Source organism: Callorhinus ursinus, unplaced genomic scaffold (genome assembly GCF_003265705.2).
Source record: "Callorhinus ursinus isolate GAN/ISIS: 27379988/994484 unplaced genomic scaffold, GSC_fseal_2.0 scaffold48, whole genome shotgun sequence".
Lineage (NCBI taxonomy): Eukaryota > Metazoa > Chordata > Mammalia > Carnivora > Otariidae > Callorhinus > Callorhinus ursinus.
Genome location: NW_027397110.1, coordinates 5,950,457 through 5,964,424, shown reverse-complemented (window position 1 = coordinate 5,964,424; position 13,968 = coordinate 5,950,457). Strand labels below are relative to the sequence as shown.

At 49.4% G+C, this 13,968-nt stretch overlaps 1 protein-coding gene across 1 annotated transcript in view; it reads right to left on the bottom strand.

The window, feature by feature from the left end:
- Window positions 1-12,064, bottom strand: part of ARFGAP3 (ARF GTPase activating protein 3) — a 49,301-nt gene extending 37,237 nt beyond the window's left edge. Inside the window, exons 1-2 of the mRNA XM_025881924.2 lie at window positions 11,883-12,064; window positions 6,145-6,263 (exon numbers count right to left, since the gene is read on the bottom strand). Coding sequence (XP_025737709.1) covers window positions 6,145-6,263; window positions 11,883-11,951 — 188 coding nt within the window. The 5' untranslated portion in view covers window positions 11,952-12,064. The remainder of the gene's footprint in view (window positions 1-6,144; window positions 6,264-11,882) is intronic.
- Window positions 12,065-13,968: the final 1,904 nt, after the last annotated feature.

Genomic DNA, 13,968 nt, shown 5'->3' with positions numbered 1-13,968 from the left:
GTGACCCCTAACGGGAGCCTTCGGGATGATCACAGCCTTATCATCGGGTGGAAGGGACCTCCCAACGTCACCACCATCAGGGAGGGGAGAAAACTCAGGATTTAGTACTCTTAAAGGGAAAACTCCAAGTGTCTTCTCCCCGACCACACCTTATGCCCTACTTATCTGTAATCTGAGACCAGATCAGGGCAAGGGAAAGGCAATAACTGTATTTCTCAACAATGAAAGTTCTCCGAGTGATCACTGTAAAGCAAGAAATGATAGTACAACTGCGTTAGAAGTCTTTATATCAAATCCATAGTATAAGCAAAAAGCAAGGCTGTCCCGTATTCAACAACAGCTTGTCCCACACTAACTGTAAAAGAGTGTGGACATTTTTTTTTAAGATTTTATTTATTTATTTGACAGAGAGAGAGAGAGAGAGAGAGAGAGAGAGAACAAGCAGGGGGAATGGCAGGCAGAGGCAGAGGGAGAAGCAGGCTCCCCGCAGAGCAGGGGGAGCCTGATGTGGGACTCGATCCCAGGACCCTGGGATCATAACCTGAGCCGAAGGCAGTTGCTTAACCAACTGAGCCACCCAGGCGCCCAGAATGTGGACATTTTTTAATGGGTATAGGTAGAGTACCCTGTACAAAATAGGAAGGTAGAAAGAGGTTTCAGATTCACGAAAGTTCTCCTTTTATGCTGCGCCTCCGAGTACTAATTTCTATGCTTCTTTGTATTGCTTAACCTTTGTAAATGTTACAATGTTATTTTGAAGCCAATAGCTACCTTAAGGTTAATAATAATACTAATACATATTATTATCACACATCCATAGGACACATCCACTTCACAGCAATACATAAAAAGTAAAATTTAATCCACCCTTCATAAGCAACAGATTTCCCAAAGACAAGAATAAAATCTTGAAGAACTTGAGGACCAAGCAATGTGACTAAACTATATACCCTGTTCTGAAATCCTTTTTCTGATATATCTTGCTCAGTCCCGTTTCCATGGCTCTCCCTCAGTCCAAGTCAGACACCAGCCCCATCCCACTCTGTCATAGGGTGGCAGTTACCAGCACAGTCTCTGGAGACCAACTGAGAGAGAACAAATCTTACCTCTGCCATGACTCGCTGTATGACTTTGGAGAACTTACTGAACTTCTCTGTGCCTACTTTCCTCATGTGCAAAGCAGTGATCATTATAATATGATCTATTTCATTCTTGTAGGAATCAAATGAGCTAATATTTAGAAAGTGCCTGGCTCACGGGAAATCCCATATGGCTAAAATTCTCCGCATCACGATCACCATGACCATGTTAACCCCATCACACTGTGTCAGAAGCAGCAAGCTCCAGAGGACAGGGATGTCCCGTATTTTTTTTTGCCACACTCCTACCACAAGCATATAACGGGTATCTGAATTTGGGCTGCCTTAATTATGTCCTAAAATTGGGGCTGCAAGTCCTCAGGTTGGCTATTCAGCCTTAAAACTTTTGGTCTTAAACAATCTTTAAAAAAAAAAAAAAAAAAGCCAAATATTTCTCTACATTCTCCTTAGAAATGAAGATTACAACTAACTGTTCCTGACCTGGCCTTCCAGGGATTCTCTCTCATTACATTGGACTTTCAAAAGAAAAGGTTTTGATGCTGGTGGACTGTGACAACAGTCAGTCTTAAGAGGAAGCTTCATTACTCATGAGTGCCCGATACGAGGAGGTGACTTACTGCAGGTTATTTCTTACCTTTAATTTAGACTAAGACATGTGTGAAAGGTAATAAATAGTCTGTGACAATGCTAAGAAAAACGTAAGGCAGAGGAAGTAAGAAAAGTTGAAGAATTCGTGCCCTTTTAACAAAGTAGCTCTAGTTAACCAACGTGGTAAATGAGAAAACAGGTTTCACCCGACCTCTACAATCCTTACGAGTCAAGACAGGACCTCCTTAACGCTGCGTGAATTAGGGACACCTGCGTGGCTCAGGGCACGATCTCAGGGTCCTAGGATCGAGCCCCACATGGGGCTCCCTGCTCTCACTCTGCTTCTCCCTCTGCCCCTCCCCACCTCGTGCTCACTTGCTGTCTCAAATAAATAAATAAATAAATAAATCTTAAAAAAACAAAAACAAAAACCCTGTATGAATTAGCTTCACTAGTGGCTGCCAAAGTCAGTATTTTTTCGTTAAGTAGAACATTTAGATTTTAGAAATCAGAAGGAATCTCACCAAATAATCACGACAAAGTTATCATGTAATGAAAAGTTTTAGGGGCACCTGGGTGGCTCAGTTGGTTAAGCATCTGCCTTCAGCTCAGGTCATGATCCCGGGGTCCTGCAATCGAGTCCCGCATCGGGCTCCTTGCTCTGTGGGGAGCCTGCTTCTCCCTCTCCTCCCCACTCATGCTCTCTCGCACTACCTCTGTCTCTCTCTCTCAAATAAATAAATAAAATCTAATAAAAAAATTAAAAAAGAAAAGAAAAGTTTTAAATGGAATTTTACCCTGTTATCACAGTTAATCTAGATGTTTCCTCGCAGACAAACCCGAGAACAGCTTCCAGGCAGGCAGCTGTTTAACTGTCCTGACTGCTCAATAGAAGGCCATGGGAGATGTCGCCTTCCTACACTCACATCACAAGACCTTCTCCTCGCGCATCCACTGGGCAGGCACCCAGACGACTTGGCCCTTCCTTCAAGGGAAGGAAACGGTGACAAGCAGAGGGAAGGAGCACAGCCAGGCCAGTGTCTGTGGGCACCTGCTGCGCCTGGGGCCCAGCCCAGACTGCCCGTGTTCACCCTTCAATGCCTCGGGAGTTAAGGATAGGCTCCGGCCTGGCAGTCAAGACCCTTCAAATGTCAGCCAAATCTTCGCCCTTGGAATCCTTTATCACCTCATTTTCCTATGCATATAAAAATTAGCTACTACACATGTCCCTTTTTCCAGTCTCTATACCTTTCCTTAAAGTGTGAGTGCTGACCTCCTTTCCCCTGCCTTGTTTTCATTATCAAAATCTCACCGAAATTTTGAAGTTGATTCCAAGTGTTACCTCCTCCTTCAATTTGGACTAACCTTCCTCAGAAGTAGATGCAGTACTGTTTCCATGTCCTGGGTGGCACTTGACAGTCTGTCCTCTTGTTCATGCTCTATTTAAGCCTGTCCCTGCCCACCCCCCCCCCCAGCCCACTGCAGGGAGGACTAGATTCCATTCACCTTTCATTAAGCTCATGAAAGTGAACTTGAGAAGAAACAGAGCTGGAGGGAGAGGAGCACGGTGCAGAGGGCAAGCCCCAGGCAGCGGTGGGCTGGGGCCAGTCTGGTTACGTCCACTCTGCTCCAAGTGGTGGTTGGCCATTTCTGTGGATGCCTAACCCACCTTTCCCTTGTTAGTTGGCAAAAGCAACAGTTCATAAATTTTTTCCTTTGTAAAACCGTTGACTTGAAAAAACCGAAATCTCCATTTAAATAAACATTCCACCCAAGCCAAAATGTTCATCTGTTCATGCCTGGGGAGCACAACAGTGAGCGTGGGGGTGTGTGTGGGTGTGTATGTGTGTGTCTGGTCGCGGGGAGAGAGGAAGAAGAAGAGAAAGGGATTTGAGAGGAAGGACTTTTCACTTCTTACTTTATGAGCTTTGGGACTGCTTGGATTTTTTTTCCCACTGAGCTAATGTTTGTAATTGTTTTAACCAATAAGAAATGTCTCAACAGCAAACCTCCACCTCTTAAAAAACAAAAATCCTACCCTTATCATCCTTGACCTACTCTTGCCCAACTCCTAGACTGCTGCCCTCCAGTTACACAGGATTTTTTAACAACCATTTCTGAATCACTTATAAACATTGTGATTCATGGTTATATTTATCTGACTTTTTAAAGGCTAGTCATTAAAACTACAGCAGCCCAAGCAGACTCTGCTGTCTAGCCTCATTAGGCTTCCGGTCGGTCCTTCCCTCACCCGGGAACACGTCAGATTTCCTGGAATGGTTTAAACTGGAGGTGTGCTTTGGTGGTGAGGCAAAGGGAAGGCCAGACTATAATGGGCGGGATTCAGCTGAGAGGAAGAGAGGAAGAACACAGGAAGGCAGCCAGTTATAAACTGTCATATGTTCACTGGTAACAACCGATCGGGGGCTGGTCAGGGGCCGAGGACATTAAAAAGAAACTTGCCTTGGCAAGTCAATACCTCAACATTTAAAAAAAAAAGACAAGAACAGGAGAGTGTATTCAAAATGTTCTGGGACCAGTCTCTACGAGAAAAGGAAAGACGGGGCGCCTGTGTGGCTCAATCAAGCGTCTGCCTTCCGCTCAGGTCATGGTCCCGGGGCCCCGGGATCGAGCCCCGCCTCGGGCTCCCTGCTCCGCGGGCAGCCTGCTTCTCCCGCTCCCCCTCCCCCTCCCCCTGCTTGTGGTCCCTCTCTCGCTGTCTCTCTCTCTGTCAAATAAATAAAAAAATCTAAAAATCTTTAAAAAAGAAAAAAGAAAAGACAAGAAATGGATAGATACTCTGAAACCAGGAAGAACATGCAAAAGAACTCCCTTTTCTAATTACTTACTTACGCAGTTATACAGCTATAAATATTTAGCCCATCATGCCTCTATGGACTGATTTCTGAAAAAAGAACTCATGAAAGTACAACAGGAAAGGTTTTTTTAAGTTAATATATTAAAAAAGAAAATTAAGCTATTACTTTTACTACAGTTTTTATGCCATCATCTGAAATATCTCATCAAAATTATAATTGATTTTAGGGCGCCTGGGTGGCTCAGTTGGTTAAGCGACTGCCTTCGGCTCAGGTCATGATCCTGGAGTCCCGGGATCGAGTCCCGCATCGGGCTCCCTGCTCGGCAGGGAGTCTGCTTCTCCCTCTGACCCTCTTCCCTCTCGTGCTCTCACTCTACCATTCTCGCTCTCAATAAATAAATAAAAATCTTTAAAAAAAAAATTATAACTGATTTTATCTTAGAGGAATTAATGCCTTTTTTTAAAGATTTTATTTATTTATTTGACAGAGAGAGAGAGAGAAAGCACAAGCAAGGGGAGTGGCAGGCAGAGGGAGAAGCAGACTCCCCATTGAGCAGGGAGCCCGATGTGGGGGCTTGATCCCAGGACCCTAGGATGATGACCTGAGCTGAGCCACCCAGGCATCCCCGGAACTAATGCTCTTCAGAGTAACCACATTGTATCAATATTCCTTAAGTCATAATACAAAATAAAACTGCTCGCCACAATTCCAAAGAGCCTGCCTGCCTCTGTTGGTTCCTTCCCTGGAAAAAGAAGCGGCAGGGGAACAGATGAACTGGTTAGAGGGGTGAGCAGTAATGGAGACCTGAGCCAGGGCTGCTCAGGGGTGCCCTGCAGAACATGGTCTGGCCAAGGCCCATGGGGGCTCAAGTGCAGGCCTTGCTCAGCTTCCAGGTCCTGAGCCTTCCTAGGGAACCTTTTATTATTTCCATTTATTTTACTTTACACAAGGGCACTTCGGCCCCCCGACTGGACGGTAGGGTGTGTTCAAGGGGGTACACACCAAAGCCCCATCAAGGCTACTACCAGACTGTTTGAGTAGAAGATATGTACTTGCCAGAAGAAGCCAATGCAGCCCACGTCTGCAGATAAAAAAAGAAAGACTTTCTTTCTACAAGCATTTGAAATTGCCACTAAAATTCATACAAAAGTCACCCACTCAGGCTTTGTGAGATCAGTGACCCCGGGAGCCAGGGCTGCAGGAATGTGCTGGACGCATCCCCCTGCTATAATGAGGGCATCTCGCTCTTTACATCAGCTCTCCTCCTGATGGGGCGTGTGACGGACCCACAGCACCCCAATCCCCTTCTATCACGAGCATGTCACAGTAAGATTCCTCTGAGCTGCTGGTTATTAGAAGGTGATAAAGGGAGAAGAAGAATGTCTCAAATCCTCCATTCTAGACTCCGTCGTCAGCACTGTGGCCTCAGGTCCCTGACACCGAGCTCTACAGAATAGTAACTGAAGAGAAAATAATTCATTTTCCCTGTTCACCTAATTATAAAGATTTAAATCTCTACAACTCATAGCCAGCCTCTCCTTCTACTTGATGTCAAAGCAAACATGAAGGAAAAAGGGGGAAAAGACCTGTGAAACAACAGGATCACTCCCACCCGCGGTAAGAGAAGACACACTTACCGAATAAAACTCAAGTGAACGCCGAGTGACCGGTGTGACCCTGAGCAGTCGATGCAAAGAAACACCCCATAGGTTACACTTGCCCAGCTGGGATTCTTGGCACCACAATCGAAACACACCTGAAAGAAAATGTCAAAATTCAGTTATTAATTAATTCATATTAGCCGAAAGGGGCATTTCACAGGATACACTATAGAGTTTAGCTTGAAAGTGACTTCACCTTTACACTTTTAAACTGGTTATTACAAAATCGCTCACCTAGGGGCGCCTGGGTGGCTCAGGTGGTTAAGCGTCTGCCTTCGGCTCAGGTCATGATCTCAGGGTCCTGGGACTGAGCCCCACATCAGGCTCCCTGCTCAGTGGGGAGTCTGCTTCTCCCTCTCCGTCTGCCCCTCCCCCCTGCCCATGCTCTCTTTCTCTCTCTCAAATAGAATCTTAAAAAAAAAAAACTCAGCTAGATTTTTTTTAAACCTTAACTTTCTTTTATTATTATATTATGCATAATTGTATCATATTCATTAAGCATCAACAGGGCTCTTACCAGGCCCGCGCACACCAGCCAGGATGTCCCCCTGCTGGGAACACTCAAGGCCTTGCGGCCCTCTGACCAGTGGCAGCCCTCACACATACTCCTCCTGCCCCCAGCCAGACGCGACAGCTGGTGCGGGAGCCACCCTCGCTTGTGCGGGGTGGTCTGTGACCAATAATGAGACAGAAGTGCCAGTAGGTCATTTCCGAGATTAGGTTACAAAAGACGCTGTGGCATCCTTTCTGTCTCTTGCTCTCTCTCTCCCTTGGATCACCGGCTCTGGGGGAAGCTAGCCGCCATGTCTGGAGGACTCACAAGCAGCCCAGTAGAGAGCCTCAAGTGGTGAGGAATTGAGGCCAGGGGTCCAACAGCCGAGTGAAGGGGAGTGGAGGCCGGCTGAGCTCCACATAAGCGAGCTTGGGAGCGGGAGCCCCAGGCTTCAGAGAGGGCAGCCCCAGCTGACAGCGTTGACAGCAACCTCGTGAGACCCAGGGCCTTCCTCCCTCAACACTGACTGAAGCCAAACGTTCTTCATCTGATAGCATCTGGCAACAGGAGCATAAAATGACTTTAAGATATACAGAGTTTGTCATGGAAATCACCATTTATAATTAATAAAGTCAGAAAATTCCACTAATAAGAGAACATTTCATTTTTTTCCAGAAAAAGAGCCCCTTATTTTAGATACACTTTATAGACAGAGCCACCTATGTGAAGGCTGTTCCAACTCTAGTCATCGAGAAAGATCTGGCTTCTGGCCTTTTGAGGGCAACACCAAAGTGAAAACATGAGCAGATTGTCCAAAGCCCCTCACTGTGACAGGCTCACATTAAGCATGCATGAACAGTGGGGTTGGAGAGACAACTGACATGGAAGGTGCCAGTCCATTCACTTCCATCCAATTCAATTCAGTGTTTTTTGATTGCCTGCTGTATACCAGACACTATGGCAGGCACTGAGCTATTCAGAACTATCTGGCCTCACAGATTCCACAAACACTTGCTGAGTCCCTACCCCCTGCCAGGCCATGTGCTGGCTTTTCTGGAGCTCACTGAGCAGTGGGAGAGAAGGACAGAGAAATGAAGATGCCCTATGCACGTAAAGCAAGGAATCCCCTTCCAAGGGACACCAGACAGTGTGACCAACCCTGCCCATGTGCTGTCCCTCGGCAAGAAGCCATCTGTAACCCCCCACTCTGTCAACTAATAGTTGTGCACTTACTACCAAGTAAGTATCTGGCATGCACAAAAGTGGCTCGGGAAGGGTCAGCCCGCGTAGAGCCCATGTATGGAGCCCACAGTCTAGCAGGCAAGACAATTCGTTGTAAGTTGACAGGATACAAAAGGTTTTCCCAAAAAAAGGGTCCAAGAGGCAACTGAAATCTCAGGAACTGCATCTTAAAGATTTTATTTATTTATTCATGAGAGACAGAGAGAGAGAGAGAGAGGCAGAGGGAGAAGCAGGCTCCCCGCGGAGCAGGGAGCCCGATGCGGGGCTCGATCCCGGGACCCCGGGATCATGACCTGAGCTGAAGGCGGACGCTTAACCAACTGAGCCACCCAGGTGCCCAGGAACTGCATCTTCAATGGCAATTAGTGGCAAAAGGCCGTGTAGGAAACGGCCCTGTGGAGAGGGGTGACAACAGAGATGGTGCACAGCCCAGAACAGGCAAGACTTGAGCATCCCTCCTGAGGTGGTCTGGTGGCAAGGGTGAGAAGAGAGCAGAGAGCCTTCTAAACCTGCTGGCCTCAGCACCCTCCTGATCCACAGCTAAGGTGAGGGATTGCCAGAATGCAGCTCCACAAGGCCAGGGGCCCTCTCCTGTGCGCCTGAGCTGAGCGCTGAGCGCTGAGCACTGAGCCCGGCCCAAGCAAAGCACCCACTACACCCAAGTACAGGTACTGGGGCAGTCCGCAGGGGTGGCGGAAATCGGCAACTGTGGGGCCTGAGCTCAGGAGGCAATAGGAAATACAAGTCTGGCTCTCACGAATGCTGGAGTAGGACACTGTGCTTTAAGAGTGGGGACTGCACTTTGTTTTGATATACAACCCCAAACTGAAGCTGAGATATGGTGTTCTAAGCAGAATATCACTTCCTATGGTGATGAAAAATAAATGCCTTTGGGCACCTGGGTGGCTCAGTCAGTTGAGCGCCTGACTGTTGATTTTGGCTCCAGGTCATGGTCTCAGGGTCCTGGGATCAAGCCCCACCGGCGGGTTCCACGCTGCTTAAGATTCTCTCTCTCCCTCTGCCCCTCCCCCCGCCAAAAAAAAAAAAAAAAAAGGAAAGAAAAGAAAAGGAAATGCCTCTGCTTAACAATTTGCTTTGCCTAATGATGAGAGTAAGTACTAGAGAAACAACAGCTCATGTTGAGTGTTTATTCCCTGTCAGGCATTGCTACTGACCAACTGGACCATCAGAACACCCCTATAAGGAGGTATTCTTATTGCCCCCATCTAGGCCAGCTGCTGGGCATGTGTGCCAACTGTGCGGCTGCCCGGGGCCCCACACTTGGAAAAGCCCCTGGTTGCTTAATGCTCTGCTGTCTCATCTTGACATTCTCGACACTTTTTAAACAAGGGCCCCCGCATTTTCATCTCACACATTTTGTATTCTCTGCAAATTATGTAGTGCAGTTCTCATCCCCATTTTATATTTAAACAATTTTTTAAAGATCTTATTTATTTGTCAGAGAGCGAGCGAGCGAGCACGAGCAGGGGGAGCGGCAGTCTAAGGGAAAAGCAGGCTCCCCACAGAGCAAGGAGCCCGATGCGGGACCCGATCCCAGCACCCTGGGATCACGACCTGAGCAGAAGGCAGACGCTCAACTGACTGAGCCACCCAGGCGTCCCTCTCATCTCTATTTTAGAGAAAACTAAGGCCTTACGAAGTTAAGCATCACCGGTGAGGAGTGGTATCTTGGGGACTGGACCCCAGGCAGTATGCCCCAGAGCTCACTCTTCACCTCTCGCCACACTGCCTCTCACATGGCTTGGCTGGCCGAGTTGGCCGTCATCCGTCTTCCGCCCACTAGACTCGCAGCTCCCTGAGGTCTCCCTCTCCATCGGAGTGCCCCACTGCTCTGAGTGCCCAGCTGACTACAGCTGCTCAACGGATACTTGTTGACAGAGTAACTCAAGCAATCAAGCGATAAAACTAAGGAACATATAGAGAGAAGGGAGGATTTCTGAAACTAGAACACTGACGCTTCTGGGTTAAAACCTTGATCCAAGTAAATATTCATCACCTTTGAGATGAAGAAACCAGATAACATAGTCTAAAAGTAAACCCAGTTGTTCCTCTTGAAGTACCTTCCCTGTGTATCTTACAGCTCTTTTTATAGCCCCTTCTGAAAAATGCTTCCTGTTCCCCAAGAGTTTCCCAAACTCTTCCATATTATTAAAACTAGATTCATCTCTACTTAGGTAATGGTTTCTTACTAACAATCAAATGAAAATTCTTAATCAAGAAATGTAGCACGAGACTGTGGAACATTACTGGAAAAGTATTTTTGCCACATGCTTTTACAGAGTATAAAATTTTCCACAGGGGCGTTGTTCGTAGTAAAGATCGTAACAAAAAATGGCTGACGTCATTGACGGCTAGCACGTGCAGGAACTGCTCTGAAGTGCTTCTCTTGGATTTTTCATTTAATCCTCCCAATAACACTCTGAGTTAGAGCCTGCTCAAGCCTCCATTTGCAGAGGAGGAAAGAACGTACAAAGTGGTCAAGTGAACTGCCCAAGGTAACAGAGTCACCAGCAAGCCCACACAAGTCCCTCAGAAGTGTCATAAAGACAATGACTTCTTATTTAAAAGAGGGCACCTTTCCTTTGATGAATTCAAAGAGAATACACACTGGTTTTGAGATAAAGCAGACAAAAAAGTACAACTTCTACACTGCTAACTGCAGATCCTAATCTTGTCTAGCTATGCAGCAACCACTCCCTACAAGCAGGTTAATCTTAACTTGAAAATCAAGAAAACAGCAAAGAAATTAGCATTAGAGAATTTCTGAAGCCTTTCTCCTCCTGACTTTCCTCCACTCATCAGACATCACCTCCAATAAACTCTTTCCTTTCTCACTCCTCTTATAGTCTGTAAAAATATGGGCTCCCTTCCACCAAGACTTAAAGGCATCTAATTTTATAAAACTCAGGATCTTTCTATGCCATGACATCATGACTCATGACCATGACCATTAACAGCTGTTCACTTTGGAGGTGACGGCGGGGACCAGACAAACTCCTGTCACAAGAAGGGAAGGGAGAGTCCACGCTGACACACTGACAGCCCTTTGCACTCTCCAGGTTCCAGCCTGACCTGTGATCCTCAGTGGGGTGTCACTTTAGCCCGATGTGTCATCACAACATCTCCAGCCAGTTGCGAAAGTTGTAAAAGTCACAGAGGAGAACCACCTCTGGAGACCAAAAAAAAGGAAAACCCCAACCTCCAGAAGAGACCCAAAGGGAAAACGGAGAAAGGGTCTGTGGTGGGCCTTCTTAGCAAGAGAAAAGAGCTGGAAGCCACTGCAGAGACCACTTAGTCGCTTTATCAGACAGGGAAACTGAGGCTACCATCAAAGGGCACAGGGGACCAACCAGGCTCCCACAGGCACCCCACGGGAACTTCGGAGGTCAGCTCCAGGGTGTCGAGGGGGCCAGTCGAGCTTTCCCAAGCGCCCAGCGCTGCCAGCCGGAGTCTCTGGGCCGGTGCGTGCTTCCCAGCTGGGTCACAGGTGGCCTGCGGTGTCGGCCCCGCTCACAGGAGCCCCTGTGGGTGCACCCCAGTCCTCTCTCGGGGGGGGGTCCCCGAGCTCGCCTCCAGCTGTCTGAGGAACTCACGGGGTCCACGCCGCCACCCCCAAAAGCAGCCCCCGTGTGTGCTCCCCCGCCCGGTGTCAGGAACCACAAGTGTGTGCCCCCGGCCCCCGGGACCCCCCGAGGCTGCCGCCTCCCGCCCCCGGGACCCCCAGGTGCCCGCCCCGCCCAGGACCCCGGTGTGCGCCCCCTCCCCTCCTCCTTGCTGAGGCTGGGGGCGGCGCGCGGCCCAGACCCAGACGAGGCCCAGGCGCCGCGGCCGCAAGTGCGACGTGTCACAGGCTGGGCCGGCTCCTCCTCCCGCGGCCGCGGCCACTGCCGCAGCGGGGGCCGCCCGCGGGGTTCGGCACGGATGCCCAGCAAGGCTGAACACGCCCGAAGGCCGTTACCTTGTTGGTGGGCACCGAGCGGAGACGCTTGAAGATGGTCAGGATGTCCTGCTTGCTGGGGTCCCCCATGGCCACCAGAGAAACGAGGCGCAGCCGGCCCGGCCAACCGGGAAAGTCGGAACAGGAGCGGTTGCCGCCTCCCGGAGAGAGACGGCGGCCGAGGGGGCGGGGCTGCGCGCGGCGGCCAGGCCCCGCCCCTCCCGGACCCGCCCCGGACCCGCCCACAACCGGAACTCACGCGCCCCTCTCTTCTCGCGGCCCTCGCTCAGCTGCACGGCTGGCTCCGCCCGCTCGAGCCCCGCCCTGGCGCTGCCCGCGCGTGCGCAGAAGCCTCGCGTTCCTTCTTCCCGTAGTGTCCGGAGATTCGATCGGGGCTGTGGAGGGCTGAAGCTGAGGTTGGGTAGGCTTGGCTCCTGCGCGCTCGGCCGTGGGACCCGCCACCACTTGGACTGGTCGATCGCCACTTGGACCGACGGACTGCTTGCTTGGCCGAGGTCTTCTCACCCCGTCCTCGTGAGGGCACAGAACCAGTGCCTCCAGGTGGCAGAGTAGGAAACGTGAGGGGAAGGGACCTACCCGCCACCCCCCGGGCACCCGCTTTTCGCAAGTGCCCACCCCATCTTTTTTTTTTTTTTTTTTTTTTTGCATTAAGCTAAAGCCGAGCCCTGGGTGGGAAGCTCTCATCGCTCGAAAATTGGTTTTCTTTTTAAAGTACCTGTTTGGGGATCAGGTCAGAGAGAGCAGTTGTCGTGAGGCTCAGTCCGAACTGGTGAATACAGACCAGAAAAGCCGCGGGACTTTTCCTAGCGGGGCCCCGGGCTGCGGCCCGCCCTGTGGCTGACATTACAGAAGGGTTCGAACTCGTGGAGAAAGGTGCCTCTTTTACTGTCGAGGGTGTGGAGCCGCTGGAAAATTGTCCCCTGAGGTTCGGTGGCGCAATGCAAGGAAAACAGGTTTACCCTGGTTGCAAGCCTGATTCAGCCCGCTCCTTCCTAGCTCGGTGACCTTGGTCGAGTCCTTTCTCCAAAACCGGGCTTGCTCATCTGTACAATGGGGCTAGAGATAAAGAATCCGTGCTGAGCAACGGGGGGGAGAGCAGCTTCCCCGGGGGAGCTCCGGAAAAGCCTTTGGCAGTGCTTTTCTGCTTTTAGAAGCTAGGAATGCTCTTTTGGGGCGCCTCGGTGGCTCAGTCGTCAAGCGTCCACCTTCGCCTCAGGTCATGATCTCGGGGTCCTGGGATCGAGCCTCGCATCGGGCTCCCTGCTCCACGGGAAGCCTGCTTCTCCCTCTCCCACTCCCCCTGCTGTGTTCCCTCTCTTGCTGTGACTCTGTCAAATAAATCAATAAAATCTATCTATATATATATAAAAAAGAAGCTAGGAATGCTCTTTCAACCTGTTTGATTAGATGCCCTCAGGGGAAGTTGGAAGTTTGCAAGGAGGTGGACTCAGATAAACCCAGGGTTGGAACTTTTCCAAGGAAGGGAAATGTATTGCCTAACGGAACAGTAAGTTACTTTTGCAGATAGCTGTGACTGAAAGTTCTTCCTTCTATCAAGTCAAAGTATATACTCTTGTATTCTGTGTCCTGTCATAGTGATGCAGGCTGGCCTGTCCGAGGACCCGGAGGGAGTCCCGCGGGACCAGCCAAGAGGGTCCATGGTTTTGTGCAGGACAGAGATCAAATGTGAACTGAGAGGAAGTAAGACCAAAGTTTATTAAATAGTGTAAGTGATAAAGCATATCAGACAGAGTGTCTGGGAGACTCAGAAAGGAAAGAAGAGACCCCCCCCCCCTTTGCTTGGGGTTGGGGTTTTTATTGAGGATCATGGTCTGGTGTACCTGTCTTAGGCATCCCAGCACCCGTCAATCAAAATGAGGACAAAGGCTCAGGTGTCCTGTTAAGTCACTTATGCCCTGGAGACAGGGATCTTGGCATCAAGGTATCTGGAGTCGGGTCTTGGAAAGCCTACATGATGACCCCTCCCAGTCACTCCTTGGATGATGTTATCTATCGTGCTGGAAGACTCCAAAGAAATCATTAACTCCTTGACCATTACAAAGAGGACATATATTAAGGCATGTAT